The sequence below is a fragment of the Euprymna scolopes genome, chromosome 6 (genome assembly GCF_053919585.1).
Source record: "Euprymna scolopes isolate OS-2025 chromosome 6, ASM5391958v1, whole genome shotgun sequence".
NCBI classification, from domain to species: Eukaryota; Metazoa; Mollusca; class Cephalopoda; order Sepiida; family Sepiolidae; genus Euprymna; species Euprymna scolopes.
In genome coordinates this window covers 158,308,783-158,327,851 of record NC_136487.1, presented here as the reverse complement: position 1 = coordinate 158,327,851, position 19,069 = coordinate 158,308,783, and the positions used below count along the sequence as shown (strand labels likewise).

At 36.9% G+C, this 19,069-nt stretch overlaps 2 protein-coding genes across 2 annotated transcripts in view; one reads left to right on the top strand and one right to left on the bottom strand.

Moving 5' to 3' along the window:
* The window catches only part of LOC145277442 (collagenase 3-like), an 18,552-nt gene extending 4,536 nt beyond the window's left edge, over positions 1–14,016 (bottom strand). The window contains exons 1-4 of the mRNA XM_080128802.1: positions 14,011–14,016; positions 4,596–4,626; positions 4,026–4,113; positions 3,240–3,358 (exon numbers count right to left, since the gene is read on the bottom strand). Coding sequence (XP_079984928.1) covers positions 3,240–3,358; positions 4,026–4,113; positions 4,596–4,626; positions 14,011–14,016 — 244 coding nt within the window. The remainder of the gene's footprint in view (positions 1–3,239; positions 3,359–4,025; positions 4,114–4,595; positions 4,627–14,010) is intronic.
* The window catches only part of LOC145278088 (interstitial collagenase-like), a 295,194-nt gene that overhangs the window by 67,172 nt on the left and 208,953 nt on the right, over positions 1–19,069 (top strand). The gene's annotated exons all lie outside the window — the stretch shown is intronic.

Genomic DNA, 19,069 nt, shown 5'->3' with positions numbered 1-19,069 from the left:
CACCTGCTATGGAAATAACGATAAAGCAAGGATAGGCTCACAACGTCTCTTCTGTGGGAGAGAGGTTGCAGAGTAGAGAAAATGGCATCCCCCACTAAGTCACGAAGTCTATTTTGTATTCTGTCAAGGCAGGATAGGCTGTTTTTAGCAGCTCCTGCCCGGATATGGCACCAGTATTTCATCCTTGGACGTACTTGGCTTTTATATAGATAGAGAATTGCATCAGTAGTCAGATATCTTCTGGAGCGGTAGAAGGATCCCACCATCTTTCCAGCGACCTTGGCAACAGACTTGTTGTACGTGTTCCATTTCAGATCAGGAGTAAAGGTCAACCCCAGAAGCTTGTCAACACACGGGGCCTCTCCCAGACGAGAGCCATCCATTCCAGTTGATGCCAGATGGGGATCAGAGCGTTGATGATGTAAGGATAGGAGTTTGGTTTTAGACGCATTAAAGGTAACCAGCTACGTCTTCCCCCACTGAACCACGCGCTCGAGATCAGAGGAGAGAAAATAAGAGAGAACTTTGTCATTTACATCCTTTGATGTGTCGCCGTAGATGGTTGTGTCATCAGCATAGATGTCAACGAATGATTTAAGTATGTGTTTAGGGAGGTCATTGATGTAGATCAGGAAGACAGTTTGGCCCAGGATTGACCCCTGAGGGACTCAAGCATTAATACTGTAGGCCTCTGATTTTTGTCCATCGACCACTACTCTTATGAGCCTATCGGAGAGAAATGATTTAATGATTGAGAAAACATTTCCAGTTATACCGTAGCTGGAAATCTTGTGAAGTAGACCCTTATGCCATACCTTGTCGAAGGCTTTTGATATGTCAAGAGCAATTGCCCTAGAAAGGAAGCCTTTGTCAAGAGATTCACTAATCCTGTGAGATATAATCGTCAGCACATCTGCGGTAGATCTTGCAGAGCAGAAACCATAGTGGGTGTCACAAAGAAGGTTATTTCTGCTGAGGTGGTTGACTATTTCTCTATTTAATATGGATTCCAGCAACTTACTCATAACACACAGGAGACTTATTGGTCTGTACTGAGAGAGAGATGACTTATCACCTGAATTCTTAACTACAAGGCAAACTGATGAGGTCTTCCAGGGAGTTGGAAAGCACTTCTCCTTAAGGCAGCGCTTAAACAGTTTCGTAAGTATGGGAGCAAGTTCTAGTTAAAGCTTTTTTTAACACTATAATTGGAATGCCGTCAGGGCCAGTTGCTTTACTGGAATCTAGGTTCTTTATTAGCTTGGCGACCTCATGCACGGATATTTGTATGTTACCTAGCGTGTTCTGTGTTATAGGAGGAAATATGGGGAGTTGATGGCCTTCGTCGCATAGGGTAGAATTAGCTGCAAAGTTATGGCAAATAGTTTGGCCTTGTCTGATGCTGACGAGATGACCTCTGGTCCATTGATAATGGTTAGGATAGAACGCACACTTCTGTTCAGGATCCTATTTGTTATTTGCCAAAATCGGTGGGAACCAAGCCGCTGATCAGTTACCTTGGATTTAACAGACTGGGCATATAGCTCTCTTGCATTTTTTATTACTATTTTACAGTGGTTGCTGGCAGTCCTGAAAGCATCTATTACGTTGGTAGCTATGGAAAAAGTGATTTCTGTGCGCGATAGCAGCAGCACATTCTGGGGAGAACCATGGCTGGCTGTTAGGTTTTTGTTAGAATTTTTTGGATTGTATGAATCGATCTATACCTACAATCAACCATTCGGGTCAGATCTGATACTATAGAGGACACTTCCTTTTTAAACATGGAGTGCAGAGGAAAATCAGATATGAATGTACGGAAGCTATCCCAGTCAGCCATAGAGTATCGGTATACAGTACGGTGGAGGGGTACGTAAGTGGACTTATTACATTTGGTTTTAATCTTAACTGATACAACTGAGTGGTCGGAGGATCCTAGAGGTTATTTTGCGCACAAAATGAATAAGAATAATAAAAAAAGGTTGATATATTCTCCCCCGGTTTGAAATTTCAATAAAGAACTTATTAACTATTTTTAATAATACATAACAATATATACATTACTCAAATCCACCCCTAACAACGCAACCATGCGTAGAAATGATTAACAAGATGTTAGTTTACATTACATTTAAACTTCTGCATATCAGTACAGCCAGGAAAGCAGCTAGCATGAAAAGAAAACTATTAAAATAGAAACCTTTCTGGCATTTAAGGACCTCAACAGTGAAGGCGTGAAGTTTTCTTGCTAAACAAATTCGTTGGGGATATGTACGTCGAGGGGCACAAGTGCAACGAGTTCATCAGAGCACATTCCATTACAATATTCATCAAACAGGCACAGATATGCAACATTGCGGTGCTGGAACATGGGTTAGGCCTTAGTTGACAAAGTGGGGCCTATTAGATTGGAAACTCTTTTTTGGACCCTTTTAGATTTAAAATTGTTTTCTTGTCTAAAAGGCGAAGGCTAGAGGTAGATGTACCAGCGTAGATATGGCAACAATACGTCATGTATGAGCGAATCGTGGCCTTGTAGAGGTACAGGATACTCTCAGGTGTGAGTAGTTTTCTAGCCCGATAGAGAGAATCTACCTTCATTGCAGCAGCCTTAGCATGTCCTCAATATATTTGTTCCAGTTCATATTGTCCGTGAATGTTAGGCCGATGAAATTGGAGGAAGAATTAACAGGTAATATAATTTATTATGGGTTCAGTGGTTGGAGAGGCGTCTTGTAATTGTTAAAGAAGAGCAGCTTAGTTTTGCTAGCATTAATGTTACCACCCATCTGCGGCCCCATTCCTCTATGGTCTGGAGGTCATTTTTTAACGATTGTCAGTTCAGTATCTTATATATATATATATATATATATATATATATATATATATATATATATATATATATATACATACATACATACATATATATATACATATATATATATTTAATATATATATAATATATATATTTAGTCTATATAATATATATATTTAATACATATATATATTTAATAAATTTTTAATATATATATTTAATATATATATATTTAATATATATATATATATATTTAATATATGTATATTTAATATATATATTGTATCATAACAAGAGAACAGATACTACACCTCCCTTTAAATTGAGCGTTAAAAGATACATAGTGCAATAATAAAAAAGTTATAGCATTGTTTCGGAACAAAATATGATATTTAATGCTATTTAAAAGATTTTACTGGCTTACAATTTGCTGGTTTCTCTACGTCAATATCTTTCATTGCACAACGAGGCTTTAACATGAGTTCTCGGGTTGCTTCATCTGCTTCTCCAGTAATTTCCAGACCAGCAAAATCCTGAAATAACCTTAAAAAGAAAACAAGAAATAGTTATGATTGATTTATTTCGATAGTGTACAAGTGAGAATCAATATAGAAAGATATGTTGGAAAACTCTCCTTATAAAAAAAACCAGCTCAACAAAAGAGGATCCGTAAGAATGGACTATTTTTAGTATTTGAAAGCACTGATCTAACATACAGAGATCCATTGTTTCTATTCCTTTTTTATTTTCTACCTAATGCGTGTTAAGGCATCTGTTCTAAAATATATGTTACATTCAACATCTCTACCACTGTATGATTGATAATATTAATAGATTTTAGATTTTCTGCTTTTAACGCCACCGTGAACCAGTATATCGGTAAAAGCGGGCGCCATTTTGTATGTTGCTTATCGTGGATAATATACACTTTTTGAACATCCTATTCTTACAAAAAAAGAATATATTCTCCGGGTCGATTTTTCATAAAGTTCGGACGCTCTAGCGTATTCTCTTTATTCAAAATTATTCAAGGGGCATAACTCGGATATAGTAAAGGGAGATAACTGATTCTAATTCTCTGTTGACAATACTGGTTTAATATTTTTATACTGGGATGGCATTAAGGAGAGCAGGTTAAAGATATAGGTTATTTGGATCATCCGTAATTATACAAGTTTTTAAGGGTATTTAAATCGTTCAAATAACTTACATAATGGCATCTGACTTGCGTTCAGCATAATCAATTGAGAGTTCGTTCACATTATTGCTCAAGTAACCGTATCTACGGAGATATTCCTGTAAGAAAAAACACACACACAATTCAGATTAAAATATCAATGTTTATTAGCGAAAAATACAAAAACCAGTGTGAGACAAAAATAGATACCGGTTTTGGATAAAACCTTTACTTATTTAAATTAGAACGAAGTAATAATTATTATACAGCTAGCAGAGTGACCCGACATTGTCCGGGATTGAATGATGATCAAGAAATGTTTCACAATCATATATTTTTATTGTCATCGAAATCGAAATGAGAGAAATCGCCCATTTTTCAATCAAATGAATTCACTGCCTGCTCGAGTTGGGGACACATCACAGTGCACCGGAAAGAAAGCTTAGCATGGCTCTCGCAGTGACTTAGTTCACAATACATTGTAGTTTACGTTGCACTGTAGAGAACCTATTAGTTTTTTTAATAAAATCAAATTTAAAAACCTCGTTTCTGTTCAACTCTAATGGGAAAATAGTGAAACTCTCAAAATAAAAATACTCAGATCAACATTTAAATCGTATGAAGTTGGTGTTTTCTATTTGTAAATGATGTCTTGTTACCAAATCTCGCTTCTATTTATATACAGAGTTTTGAATAGACATTCCTGTAGCAGCTGGACATTCAAAAGATAATGGCGTCATATCTTCATTTAATCATTTTCATTTTTTCATCAAAAAATGATTTCAACTCATTAAAAGGTAAATTCAGATTTTCAAACTGATTAAAAACTTCAAACTGATAAACTCATATAAACGAGTTTAGCCATTTTCCTTTTAAGCGTCTTTCTATTTAAATTGAGAACATTTTATTACTAATTTTATCTTGATGACTTTAATTGACAATATCGATTAGTTGTATTTTACATTTTAAGTTTTGTTGACTCTCTGTAATTGTAAATTAAAATTGAAAGTAAACTTAGTTTAATATGCTTTCATTTCATAATTATACGAGCATATATGTCATACATTTTATGATTATATATATAAATACACACACACACACACACACACACACACACACACACACATATATATATATATAAATAACAATCTTGAAGTTGAAAACAAAAAATTTTCAAATTTTCAAAAAACGTTTTAAACCTTAAGGGAGGTATACAAAATTTTAATTATTCGACAAGGAGTACAAATAAAACAAGAAAAACATTATTCCATGGAGTTTCGTAGAATGCAATACTTCTCATCATTAGGGAAGAGGTCCGCAAAATAAATTTTGCAGGTTAATGCATTAGAAGAAACAAATAATATGAAGTCTATCTTAATTGCATAAAAAGTCATTTAACAGTTTATAGGGATTCAATTTGAATGGTACATCAAGAAACAGGAAAAATGGAGAAAAAGGATACGGTAAAAGTCCAATTAGAAATATGGTAAATTCCATAACAGGAAAAATCCGAGGTACATCTATTGAAAATGCATCATTTTTTGCAGGTTTTTCGACAGCACGGATAAAATTCAAATCCGCACGATTTACTTGTTCCAATTCAAACTAAACCGAAAAGCTGCCGAGACAGCTCGTGATATCAATGATGCGTTTGGCCCAGGAACCACTAACGAACGCGTAGCATAACGGTGGTTAAAGAAATTTCGCAATCGTAACGAGAGCCTCGAAGATGAGGATGGTCGAGGCCGGCCGACTGCGGTTGATAACGAACATTTGAAAGCTTAATTGAAGCCGATCCTCGCGAAACCACACAAGAAGTTGTTGTTGAACTCGAGGTCGACCACTCAACAGTCGTTCGCCATGTGAAACAAATAGAGAAAATGTTGGATAAATAGGTGCCACATGAATTGAACAATAATTTTTAAAAAATCATCATTTTGAGGTGTCTTCTACGCTCCTTCTGCGAAAGAAAAACGGACTATTTCTCAAGTGGATTGTGACGTGTGATTATTGGTGGATTCTCTGCGACAACCGGCGACGTTCGGCACAATGGTTAGATGCCAGAGAAGCTCCACAACACTTCCCGAAGCCGAAATTTCACCAAAAACGGTTATGGTAGCATCCCTCACAACTTCTTGAATCCGGTGAAACGATTACGGCGGATAAGTACTGCTGACAAATTGACGAAATGCTCCAGAAGCTCCAACGTATGAGATTGGTCAATGTGAAGGGACCAATTCTTCTCCATGACAACGCTCGTCCGCATGTTGCTCAATTGACCCGGCAGAAGCGGAACGAATTGGGCTACGAGACCCTATTACCTCATCCGCCATATTCACCGGACCTCTCGTCCACCGATTATCATCTTTTCAAGCATCTAAACAATTTCCTTCAATGCTTCAAAAGCCGATATGATGCCGAATCGGACTTCAATGACTTCATCGCTTCCAGAAATCTGGATTTCTATGCTAATGGGATAAATAAATTTCTTTTTCGTTGGCAAAAATATGTCCATTCTAATGGTTTTTATTTGGATTAATAGTTTGGACAATGTCAAAACATTGTTGATTCACTGTCCGCATAGCGGCAGCCGTATAACACAACAGTTAGAAGTTCTGACTGTCGTTTGGGCGATCGGGTTTCGATCCTGGCTTGAGGTAGTTCTTGTCTAGCCGCACTGATAAGCTGAAACAACGAAACAGGATGTGGATGACTATATATATATATATATATATATATATATATATATATATATATATATATGGTAAAGTTGGTAATTATTAAAAGCCTGAAGAGAGTGCTCAATACTACTGCAGAGCAGATATGTGTTTTATTTTTTTATTACCATTTCATCTGTTCAGTTACGTATGTTTCGGATGATGGACCATGTTTACGATCCAGCAGCCTCGTCAAACCTTACAGAAGTGGTTTAATTTTGATTTTGTATCGTTCGTCAGATTTTGTCAGTAAGTCATTTGATGACCTGCAATCACTGTATCAACTTGGTCTCACGAATTAACTATAGTACTAATGGTAATTTAAGGGATCATCAGTTGCTTACCATTAAACACTGTTTCAGAGATATAAAAAACAAACAGTATATTAAATCATGGCTCCCCAGCCGTGTTGATTAAACACCACCTCCCTTTATCTTTAGAAGAAAACATGTTACAGATATTAGATCTATTCTAAATTAATTTGGCTAACCTATTCATGTTATAGAAATGAATTCCTTACCTAAACATACCATAATTATTTATCTATACACAACTAAACTTTGTGCATTTTGTTATTTTTTACTAGCAAGCCGCCCGGAATTGCCTGATCGTAAAATACGCTTTAATATGATATTTTGATAAATGCAGGTTTCGTATTTTTTATTATATTATATTGGACCTAATATATAGTAAGGGTTTTTTTTTTTAAAGGCTTGTGTGGCACCACTGAAAATCAAAACTAAAACGTTTAGCTTACAATTTACATTTTCCCTTGATGTTAATGATTAGATATGAAAACATGTTTACTGCAAGGCTAAAAATTAAAACGTGAAGCAATATCTATTACGTCAGGCATGCATATTCGTAATGCCATCGTTCGACCTTCACCTGGTAAATTTCATTTTTTAATTTTCACACTTTTGCACAGATTTTCCCGGTTAAAACCCAAATAAAAGTTTCGCATGGGTTCGAATACCGTATATATTATGTTTCATGTCTGTAGACTAAAAACTGATGGAGGAGTTTGGTAGGCAAGATTTTTTAAACAAATATATATATATATACGCACACATAAATACTGAAAAAGGTTTGTGTTTACTGTAACCTTTTTACGCAAATATTACGCAAGTATAAATCTTGGGGAATAGCTGCATGAATATAATTGCATGTAATAGTTAACTAAAGATGATCATCCCATAAAAAACTTGATTAAAATGAATGTTTAAAATAATATGAAAATTAGCTCGATCTTTTGCAGATGAATGCAATTCCACGCCCTATATAAAAGAAAGTTGTATTTTCTTTTTAAATAAATAGAAAAAAGGGGGTTAATATGAATAGCACTACACAAAAAACGCATCAGCTAAGCGTTTTGGTTTCGATTCTCGTTGGTGGCGCATAAGTTATTTTTTTGTTTTTTAACTTTTTAAATCATTACTATATATTGGGTCCAATATAATCTATAATATAAATCTCACCTGTCTGTTTATAGGTATGTATGTAGGTTTGTATGTCTGACTACAAATTTTTTACAGAGGCGGCGAATTTTACGTGATTGGTGTCAATTTGAAGCTCAGCCCTTCAGACGACAAATATAGAAAATTTCGCTAAAAACATTAATTCCTTCATCTTCAACTTTCTACAGAGAGGGGTCGCTTTTTTCGCCGATATTTTCGAAAATCATCCCCTCTTTTCGATTGTCTAGCCTTAATTTAAACCTCCGTCACTTCCTGTGGACGTAACAACAAAGACCTCGTGGTTTGTTTCACGTTCTTTGTCCCCTCGCAGTACGGGTTCGAGCCTGTCTGCGTACTACCACTTTTTTTACCACACACTTCCAAACCCCCGGACAACGCCGGGCACCCAGGCTAGTATAATAATAAATACGAATCAAAATATCATATTTAAGCATATTTTACGACCGGGCAATGCCGGGCGCTCTGCTAATGTGTATGTATATATATATATATATATATATATATATATATATATATATATATATATATATATATATATATGTGTATATATATATGTGTGTGTGTGTGTGTGTATATATAATATTTTTTAGGTTTTACCCCGTTCTTTTCCTCCTTTGCGGTATGAGTTCGAGCCTGCCTTCCTACTACCACTTTTTTCTTGCCCAACATACACATCCAAACACCCGAGCAACGCCGGGCTGAAATGCTAGTATATATATATAAATGTGACGTGTCTGTGTGTGTCTTTGTGTGCGTGTGTGTGTGTGTGTGTGTACATTTCCCTACGCAATAACTCTGTCAATTTTAAGTCTACAGAAGAAGTCGTTTTTTTATATAATAATAGGTAGAAATGAAGACACGAGAAATCTCATTCTAACATTTTAAAACACCTTTATTTGTTATCTTCGTTAGTAAGAATAAGGAAATGGATTAGTAGTGGAAAGTGTTCTAGTGTAGAAATGTAGATTAAAAATTAGACTGACTTGTTGAAGGAGACAGAGATCATGTATGTTTTTGTCTAAAGTTAGTAGTGGAAAAATGTGACATGAAAGATTAGAGACAGTTCTGTATGATGAGAAATAGAGATCATGTGTGTATCGCATTGAAGTCTGCGTGTGGAGATAGCCAGGTTGGCTTATTTGTATTCACGTCTTAGTCGAACCCCAAGACCGAAGGCCGTGTGATTTTTGTTCGAGTCTCAAGTGAGAAGTTGGGTGTGGCAGGTCCACTCCATGTGGAATTGTTGTCGGTCCAAGAAGAAAGAGAAAGAGAGTTTGTGTTGCCGGTTTAACCTTTTTAAACTCGGTAATGTGACTGAATAATGGCTTCTGATTAGACAAGCTAGGAAGAAAGTGTATTTCAAAATCTCCAGCCGCGAGAATTCGACCCTGCTTGTGTCAGTTGCGATTTCGTCTGCTACAAATATTTTTTTTAAAAGTGATCTAAAAGCGTAAACACAATTCTTTTTATTATTATTTTATGGCTGTTTTATTAAGGTCATGTAATCTGATGTCACAGAATAAAATGTTACAGCAACAGTAAAACAGCAACGGTTAAACAGCAACGATTAAACAGCAACGATTAAAAAGCAACGATTAAACAGCAACGATTAAACAGCAACAGTTAAACAGCAACGGTTAAACAGCAACGGTTAAACAGCAACGGTTAAATAGCAACGGTTAAACAGCAACGATTAAAAAGCAACGGTTAAACAGCAACGGTTAAACAGCAACAGTTAAACAGCAACGGTTAAACAGCAACGGTTAAACAGCAACAGTAAAAAAGCAACGATTAAACAGCAACGATTAAACAGCAACGGTTAAACATTAACGGTCCCTGAGTAACTTCCGAGCCTTGATAAGTGGTGATCACCTTGTAAAAATAAAACGGTTAAACAGTAACGGTTAAATAGCAACGGTTTAACAGCAAGGGTTAAAAAGCAACGGTTAAGCAGCAACGGTTAAATAGTGCATGTTAAACAGTAACGGTTAAACAGCAACGATTAAACAGCAACGGTTAAACAAAAACGGTTAAATAATAACGGTTATACAGCAACGGTTAAACAGTAACGGTTAAACAAAAACGGTAAAACCGCAACGGGTAAACATCAACGATTAAACAGCAACGGTTAAATAGCAACGGTTGGGCAGCAACGGTTAAACAGCAACGGTTGGGCAGAAACAGTGAAACAGTAATGGTCAAACAAAAACAGTTAAACAGTAACGGTTATACAGCAACGGTTAAAAAGCAACGATTAAGAAGCAACAGTAAAACAGAAACAGTTAAACAGTAACGGTTAAACAGCAACGATTAAACAGCAACAGTTAAACAAAAACGGTTAAGAAATAACGGTTATACAGCAACGGTTAAAAAGCAACGATTAAGAAGCAACAGTAAAACATTAACAGTTAAACAGTAACGATTAAACAGCAACGATTAAACAGCAACGGTTAAACAAAAACGGTTAAAAAGTAACGGTTAAACAGCAACGGTTAAAGTGTAACGGTTAAACAAAAACGGTAAACAGTAACGGATAAACAGCAACGATTAAACAGCAACGATTAAACAAAAATGATTAAACAGTAACGGTAAAACAGCAATGGTTAAACAGCAACGGTTAAAAAGCAACGATTAAACAGCATCTGTTTAAAAAGTCCAGGGTACTTATATCTAAATTTTCAAGTGCATAGACCCAAAATTGTCGGAGGAGTTTGGTAGAGTTCTCAAAGGTCAAATCGTGGAACTTTGACCCCTTAATCGCTCAATTTCTGGCCAGAAACCGATCACATCGATTTTCCCAAATCTCATTTCCCTGTATATCAAATTTCGAGTCTGTAGACTAAAAATTGACAGAGTTATTGCGTAGGGAAATGTACACAGACACGCACACAGACACACAGATACACACACAGACACGTTCACTTATATATATATATATATATATATATATATATATATATATATATATATAAAATGGGTTATGAAATTAAAACGAAAGAAAGATGTATATTTAAATAAGGGGGTAGTCACCAACAATGTGTATTTTTTAACATTACTTTATTATTCCGTGTCTTGGTATTTCATTGAGAATTATGTTTAGACCATTGTACCTATTTACTATGCCTCCCCACGAGACAGAGTTAGACATTGTAATAATGTTTTTAAATCATTGAAATCGTTTTTAACTCGTTTCAGACGTTCTGTGAAGCGTCCTCGACAGAAATTATTTCAAAATGTGTTGGAGATGTAAAAATAGCATTTTCGTAGTTCATTTGAAGTGTTTCCAAGGGGTGGAAACGTGTGTCTACTATTCATTGGAATGTTCAATTTTTATTACTCTTTTATTGGGCTGTGGCGAGTCGGCTGTGGTCACTCCTGTGTTGTGGTTCTCTATCTCACTCTCCCTTTCTGCTTGAGCTTTTTCTTTTCCTTTAGGGTAGGATGTGTGTGTGTGTTTTCTTTTATTGGTTTGAAAATTTGTGTACTGTTTTATAGTATTATGAGGTTATTTGCTTGCCTAGGAAGGTGACTGTGATCCAAGGTCGTTACTAATGTGTATGTGTGACGAGGGGGGAACCAGCTCTTCTGAAATAAGGGTAGGGGTGCTTTCATTCTATTTTGATATTTATTTTTTGGATTCTTAGATTTTATTATTGTGATTTTTCGTTTCAGTCTTTTCGGGTATTCTTTATATTATGTTTGTTTAGATAGAGGGGTGTATTTAAAAATATGTATAGGGGATTTTTTAATGTTTCTATTTATTTGTCTCCCCATGTGGGTATGGCCAGACCCAGAATCGGTTCCTAGTGTGGGGAAAATCTCGTTCCCCAGAGGGGAGGGACCAATTCCAGCGGTATAGGTATTGGAGGGGGATGATAGAAGGGATGATAGTTGTCTCAGTCATGAGAGATTTCTCCTCCACTGACTTAGGGGGAGCGAGGTGTTGGAACAGATATTGTACTATGGTTCTAGGTGTTGCCTAGTGTTGTTGGTTTCGAGGTTAAGTAGGGTTGGTATTGTTCAGTGTGTTGTATTAGAGATAGGGGTGTTATGTCTGTGTGTGGTTGTATGCGCGTGTGTGTTTTAATGTGTCGGTTCTGATTTATGTGTGGATGTGTATATGCATATGGATGTGCATGCGAGTGTGCCTTGCATTTCATGTTTTCATGTGTTGATATTAGGCTCTGTTCAGTTCAGGAGTGAATCTTGTGATGAAGTTTTTTCCTGTGTAAGTAAATAAAAATAATTGTCTGTTTGAAAGATTGACATTGTTTTGAAGCTGTTTCCACTGCGTGTGTGTACGTGTTTTGAAACATAGAAGTGTCTGTTATCTGCAATTTTGATGTTGTTCTTATGCAAGGCCACTCTATTGCTAAAATGTTTTGTGGCGCCTATGTAGGATTTGTTGCATGCTGTGCATCTTAGTGCATATACTACATTTCTGGAGGTGCAATTTAGATCCTTTTATATTTTGAATGTTTGTGCTGGGCTTTTGAATGTGCATGTGTTTCCTTCTATTATTATGTCACATACTCCACATCGCGGTTTGTTGCATTTTGTAACCCCTTTTGTAGTGTGTGAAACGCGATTTGAGGAAGTTAGGGTGTGTTTTAAGTTTTTGGGTTGGCGTTTGCTTTTTATTATTTTTGTTGTTTTAAGTATGTTGTTTGTCGTTCTGATTGAGGAGGATAAGTTTTTTTTGTTATCTGTGTGAATAGTTCTGGGTTGTTTGTGTTGTGTGTAGAGAAGTATGCTAAAATTTGTTCTTTTGTTGTGTTCTTTTTGGGATTCTTAGTTGGTCTATTGGAATTTTTTCAGCCAATTTCCTTAAAAAAAACTAGCACCAAATATATCAAATAGACTCCTTTTCCAATGTTTACTAAACGCATCTTCTCATCTTTTATCCACCTGCTAATCATGTTTCCAGTGTCGCCGTTATCGGCTGCTTACCTCCGCAGCAAGGAGCAGACTGTCTCTTCTGTCCTTCCTAAGCGTGCAGGGTAAAACGTCCCCCTCTCTATATATATATATATTTTTTTTCACCTCCTTCTCTCTATAAAGCCTGCCAGCGTTACTAGCTGGTTTCTTTCTTCTTTCTTTATTTCTTTCTTTCTTTCTCCTCTACTGTCAGTGCTCGTTAGCTATTCTTTCTTTTCTTTTTCTTTTTTATCTTTGACCACTCTCTATATATCTCTTCATATCCTCTCTCGTTGTGATTGTTTTCTTGTTTTTTTTTTTTTGTTTTGTTTTGTTTTTTGTTTTTTTTGCGGGGGGTTCTGACTGAACGCAGACGACAGTACAATTGATGAAAATAAAACAAAAACAAACAAACTCTTATTCTCTCTCTATTTCGAACAACATATAAAAGAATAATTTATTACATTTTTTTTTACTAAAAATGTAACATCCCACCACCTATTTAAAAAAATCTTTTCCGAAGATTTTTCTAGTTTAATACTTTTTATTCGATTTCATGAAGAATAGCAAAATATCTTCAACCCGGCTAAATCCCTGAACCGTATTTTGTCAATTTGCTTTTATTTAAGATCTTCATTTTTTTTTTGTTGTTGTTGTTTAACCATTAACTAAAAAAAATGATAAAGAGTCTGGAAGACGGTTGTTCTTTTTTTTTAAAGAAGGGTTCTAGTTTATAGATATCATACACGCGACAATGCATCGGCACAAACGTTATCAACTCCCCGGATATGCTGGATTTCCAAGTTATATTCTTGTAGAATCAAGCTCCAGTTTAATAATCGATTTTTATCTTTCATTTTATGCAGGAAAGTGAGCGGGTTGTGATCAGTGTAAACGAGTACTTGCCTGCATGAGGATGATACATACCCGTCGAAATGCTTTAGGCTTAAGACGAGGGCCAACGTCTCTTTTTCAACAGTCGAATATCCTTTTTGATAAGCATTAAACTTCCTGGAGAAATAGTTAACCAGGTGTTCAATACCGGCCGAGTGTGTTTGAAGTAGTACAGACCCGAGACCAGAATCACTGAGATCGATGGCCAAACGGAATGGTTGTGGGAAGTCGGGAGCTTTCAAAACAGGTTCGGAACATAATAAAGATTTGATTTGCTCGAATCCTTTTTGACAAGATGATGTCCAGGAGAACTTCACCTTCTTGGAGAGCAACTGGGTAAGTGGTGACGCTGTGTCGGAGAAGTTGCGACAGAATTTCCTGTAGTATCCGGCCATGCCGAGGAATCGCCTCAGACTCTTCAAGTTGGTAGGGGCAGGATAATCTACAATACCCTGAATTTTGGTTGGCCTCGACTGGGGATATCTTCCCATAGCCGATTGTATGCCCCAGGTATATAACTTCAGCTTTGCCAAAGTCGCTTTTAGCTAAATGGACAGTAAGATTTGCCTGTCGGAGTCTATCAAATACGGCTCTCAGGGACGTTATGTGTTCAACCCAGCTATCATAGTATATGACGATGTCGTCAATATAGATTTCGACACCGGGTAAGTCTCGCAAGCATGAATTCATCATTCTCTGAAAGGTGGCCTGGGAATTCTTCATCCCGAAAGGTATAACTCTATACTGATATAAACCATATAGGGTGACGAAAGCGGATATTTCTTTAGCTCGTTCAGTCAAGGGTACACACCAATATCCCTTGAGTAGATCTAATTTGGAAATATATGTGGCCGTGCCAATCTTATCGATGCAATTGTCCATCCTTGGTATGGGGTGATAGTCAGCTTTTGTAACAGCATTCACTTTGCGGTAATCCGTACAGAAGCGAATGGATCCATCGGATATTCCGACTAGCACACAAGGAGATGACCAGCTGCTCTGGCTAGGTTCGACGATGCCATGTTCGAGCATATATTTCACTTCATGACTGATTATTTTTGCTTTATGTGGGTTGACACGATACGGGTGTTGTTTAATGGGGAGGGCATTTTCAATCTCTACATCATGTTGAACAAGGTTCGTTCGTTTGGAGACATCCGGAAAGAGATCGCTGTAGTCCCGAATAAGGAGGGCTATATCCCCTCTTTTGTTACTTGACAAATGAGATACAAGGGAGGTACGATTGGCTAATATTTCTGAACTTGATAACCTCAGGGGGTGTTGGTTTTTTCCCGAGATCTCTTCGTTGTCATCCATTGGTTTCCTCGCGGAAGCGGGCGCAGTGGTGACCACGGTAAGGTTTAATTTATCCCTTTCAAAATACGCTTTGAGCATATTGATGTGACACATCTGTGTTGTCTTTCTACGATCAGGGGTATTAATTACATAGTTTAGTTCGCTGACCTTCCGAGCAATGGTATAAGAGCCGTGAAACCGAGCCTTAAGTGGATGACCAGATAAGGATAACAAAACAAGCACTTTGTCTCCAACTTCGAAGCTCCTGGGGACAGAATTTTGGTCATAATGCTTCTTCATTCTGGCTTGAGTTGTCCGCAGTCTTTCGCGTGCCATTTAGCTGGTTTCATGTAGTAAATTTCGAAACCGTCATACGTACTCCAGCAGGGGTTCGTGGGTGGATCCTTCCTGAAGCCATTTTTCTTTCAAAAATGCTAGGGGGCCGCGTACCGAATGGCCAAACACTAACTCAAATGGACTGAATCCCAAAGATTCTTAGGTAGCATCTCGTGCTGCAAACATCAAGAAGGGAATACCCTCATTCCAATCTTTCTGGTGACCAAGGCAATAAGTTCGGATCATGGTCTTCAGTGTAGAATGAAACCTTTCCAAAGCGCCCTGGGATTGAGGGTGATATGCGCTTGACTTGACTGTTTGTATGCCCAGCATGTTCATGGACTGTTGACACCTCCTGGACATAAAATTCGATCCTTGATCGGATTGGATTATTTTTGGCAGTCCAACCATGGAGAAGAAGTTGAGAAGGGCCTTTATTATTTTCTCAGCAGATATGTTTCTGAGTGGGATTGCTTCCGGGAATCCGATGGATGCGCAGATGAGGGTGAATATATACTGCTTTCCCCTTTTAGTCTTGGGAAGTGGACCTACGCAATCGATCAAAATTCGGCAAAAGGGTTCTTCAAATGCAGGTATAGGATGTAATGGGGCGACTGGTATTTTCTGGTTCAGCTTGCCTATCATCTGGCAAATGTTACAAATTCGGCAATAGTTAGATACGTCTTTGCATACCTCTGGCCAATAAAAATGTTTAGTGATTCTCTCGTAAGTCTTGCGAATGCCTAAGTGGTCTCCCAAGGGGATTTCATGAGCCACTTCTAATATTTCGGCTCTGTGTGTCTTAGGTAATACTAGTTGGTATAATACTGACCAGTCTTCGTGCGCGCGGGATTGTGAGGGCCTCCACTTCCTCATCAGCACGCCGTTTTTTATGAAGTAACCAGAGGGTACTTTCTCCAGTTCTTTCTTAGGTAGCGCTTCTTCAAAGAGGAGGGAAATCTTCTCGTCTCTTCGCTGTTCTTCCATGATCAACTGTCGTGAGGTGGGAAATCCGGGAGAGTGTTTGTGGTTAGTAAGGAGATTATTTGTTAGCTTCCACCTCAGGATTCATGAATAGCTGGGAGAGGTTAAGTTCTTCGCCCTCCTCGGACTGATCTTTCATCTTCTTCTGCAGTTCTTTTTGCGGTCTGCGCACGGGTTACTGCACATGATGAGAATATGCCGGGGTGTTGCTCTTCCATCAACTCGGTATTTTCTGAGATGTCTGGCTCCATTATCACTCTTGGATGGGGAATGACTCTTTCTCCGGCTAAATCATTCGCGAGTAACATCGAAATGCCTTCATGGGTAAGCTACTGACTACGTCCACTTCTACTGGACCGCATACTATATCCGAATCAAGAGAGACTCGATGGATTGGGACATCGATGCAATTTCCACTAATTCCGCGAATCACAACGGATTCTCCTGTGGCTGTTTGTGACCCGCATGGCATACTCTGCTCCAAATTCAAAAATTGGGTTGCCCCAGTGCTCTCAGAATTTTTATAGGCTGTTTATCCGAGCGATTATATAATGGGGATATGAAACCATTTGATATGAATGGTCTATATTCCTTTCTAATCTTGGCAGTATCTTTAAACGTAATGCGCTTATGTGAAGAGATGAATCCTTGTGGTTTACTTGTAAATCTTCGTCCAAAATCGGCGCCTTTTCTGTCAGGGCAGTGTGCGGCAATGTGCCCTACATTATTACAGTAGTGGCATGTTATGGTTCTCCACCCGTCTGTTTGATGATAGGTAGGAGGCGGTGGCTTTGTATGGGGGTACTTGCTTCTTATCCTGCATGCGATGTCATTCGTTTTAACTTGATGTTGGGAGAAGAGCCTGGTATCATCGGTAAATAACCCTATCTCGGCGCGATTATATTGGAGGTCGTTTATAAAAATTAGGAATAATAAAATATAGGTTCGAGTATCTACTCCTAAGGCCACCCATATTATTTTTGTATGACTATAAAGAACAACCCATATCTTTCTTTTAGCTGAAATATGATTATATTATATACTAGCAGGTCGCCCGACACTGCCCGGTCTTAAAATACGAATGAACCAGTTGATTTCCCCGAGAAAACTTCATTCCAATCGTTATTAATTTTAAAAAAATCCGCACTAAATTTGTCTAAATCCTTACTATTAATCAAAGAGAATTTTGGCATTTTCAAGGAGGAATCAAAATATAAATTTGTGAATAATAAACGTAAAAGAAAGGCCGTAAATTAAATAAAATACTATCATTCATGTAATTAAATTATATACGTTTAATTTAGTAAAAATCAGATGCTATGGACGATTTAAACGTTTGTACGACGGTGAAGTGAGTCTGGAAATATTTAGATTGAAATGTTTTCAGCATGAGTTCAGCTTCTACTGATTTTATTTACTCTCTTCCCACTCTGGAAATATGTAGCACAATGTCAGACACGGAAATCCAGCGCACTAAAACATTCTGCCTTTGTAAAAATAGCCTGGCCAACTTCATCGGTATTCCTCAGTAGAGGAGCCAGAGGTGACTGGCAATAAACTGACCACTTTTCAAAGAGAGAATATAAAACATGGACGAATGTACACTTCTTGGAAATATCAGGATCATACCTCACCCGACAGAGCAAGGTCAACTGATATCACAATGATCCACCGTTCGTTGGACTGATTCTCGAGAACATATCCTCAATTGGTATGTATAATCAGTGAATGTTGTTATTTTGCTCTCCTATTAATATGAACAACAGTTACGTATGCTCTTGTACTTTCTCCCACAAGTTGTTTTAGGTAGTGCATATTTTGCATGAAGATTGTGTACGTTGTTCGAACTGCTATGCGTCGTATTTTGTTGTGTTGACAATTAATAATAAATAAATAATAACACTGATATTTAGTGTTCTTTCTTAATATCACGTAAATTTGTCCCAATCGTGATAGCGCCAAATCTTAAACAGTTTCTATTATGGAGATTTAAATATATTTTAAAGCTCCGGCTGAAAAATATTTTATTTATTTTATTTGAATTCGAAAACGATTTTTATAAAAATATACAACTTTCTTTTTTATTAATATTTTTAATGAAAAAAAAAGTACATAAAAAATATGAAATAAAAACACGACTCTCTCAAATTGTTCAAGTGTTATTTTATTTAATTAACAAAATAAAAATAAAACGAAATTATTCGTGGGATTATTTTTATGATTTAGAACAATTTTTATTTTCAAAATGTCCGATTGGCCAAACCCAAATGTTTGCCGATCGACTTAATCTGAAATATAAAAATGAAAATAAATGTTAGAAATCTGTCAATTATATGAGAAATTTAATATATAAATATATTCAATATAATACTACGGATATTTTATTAGTATCCGTTATGTATAAACCTACAACAATATTATATATAAACCTATAACAATATTATATATAAACGTA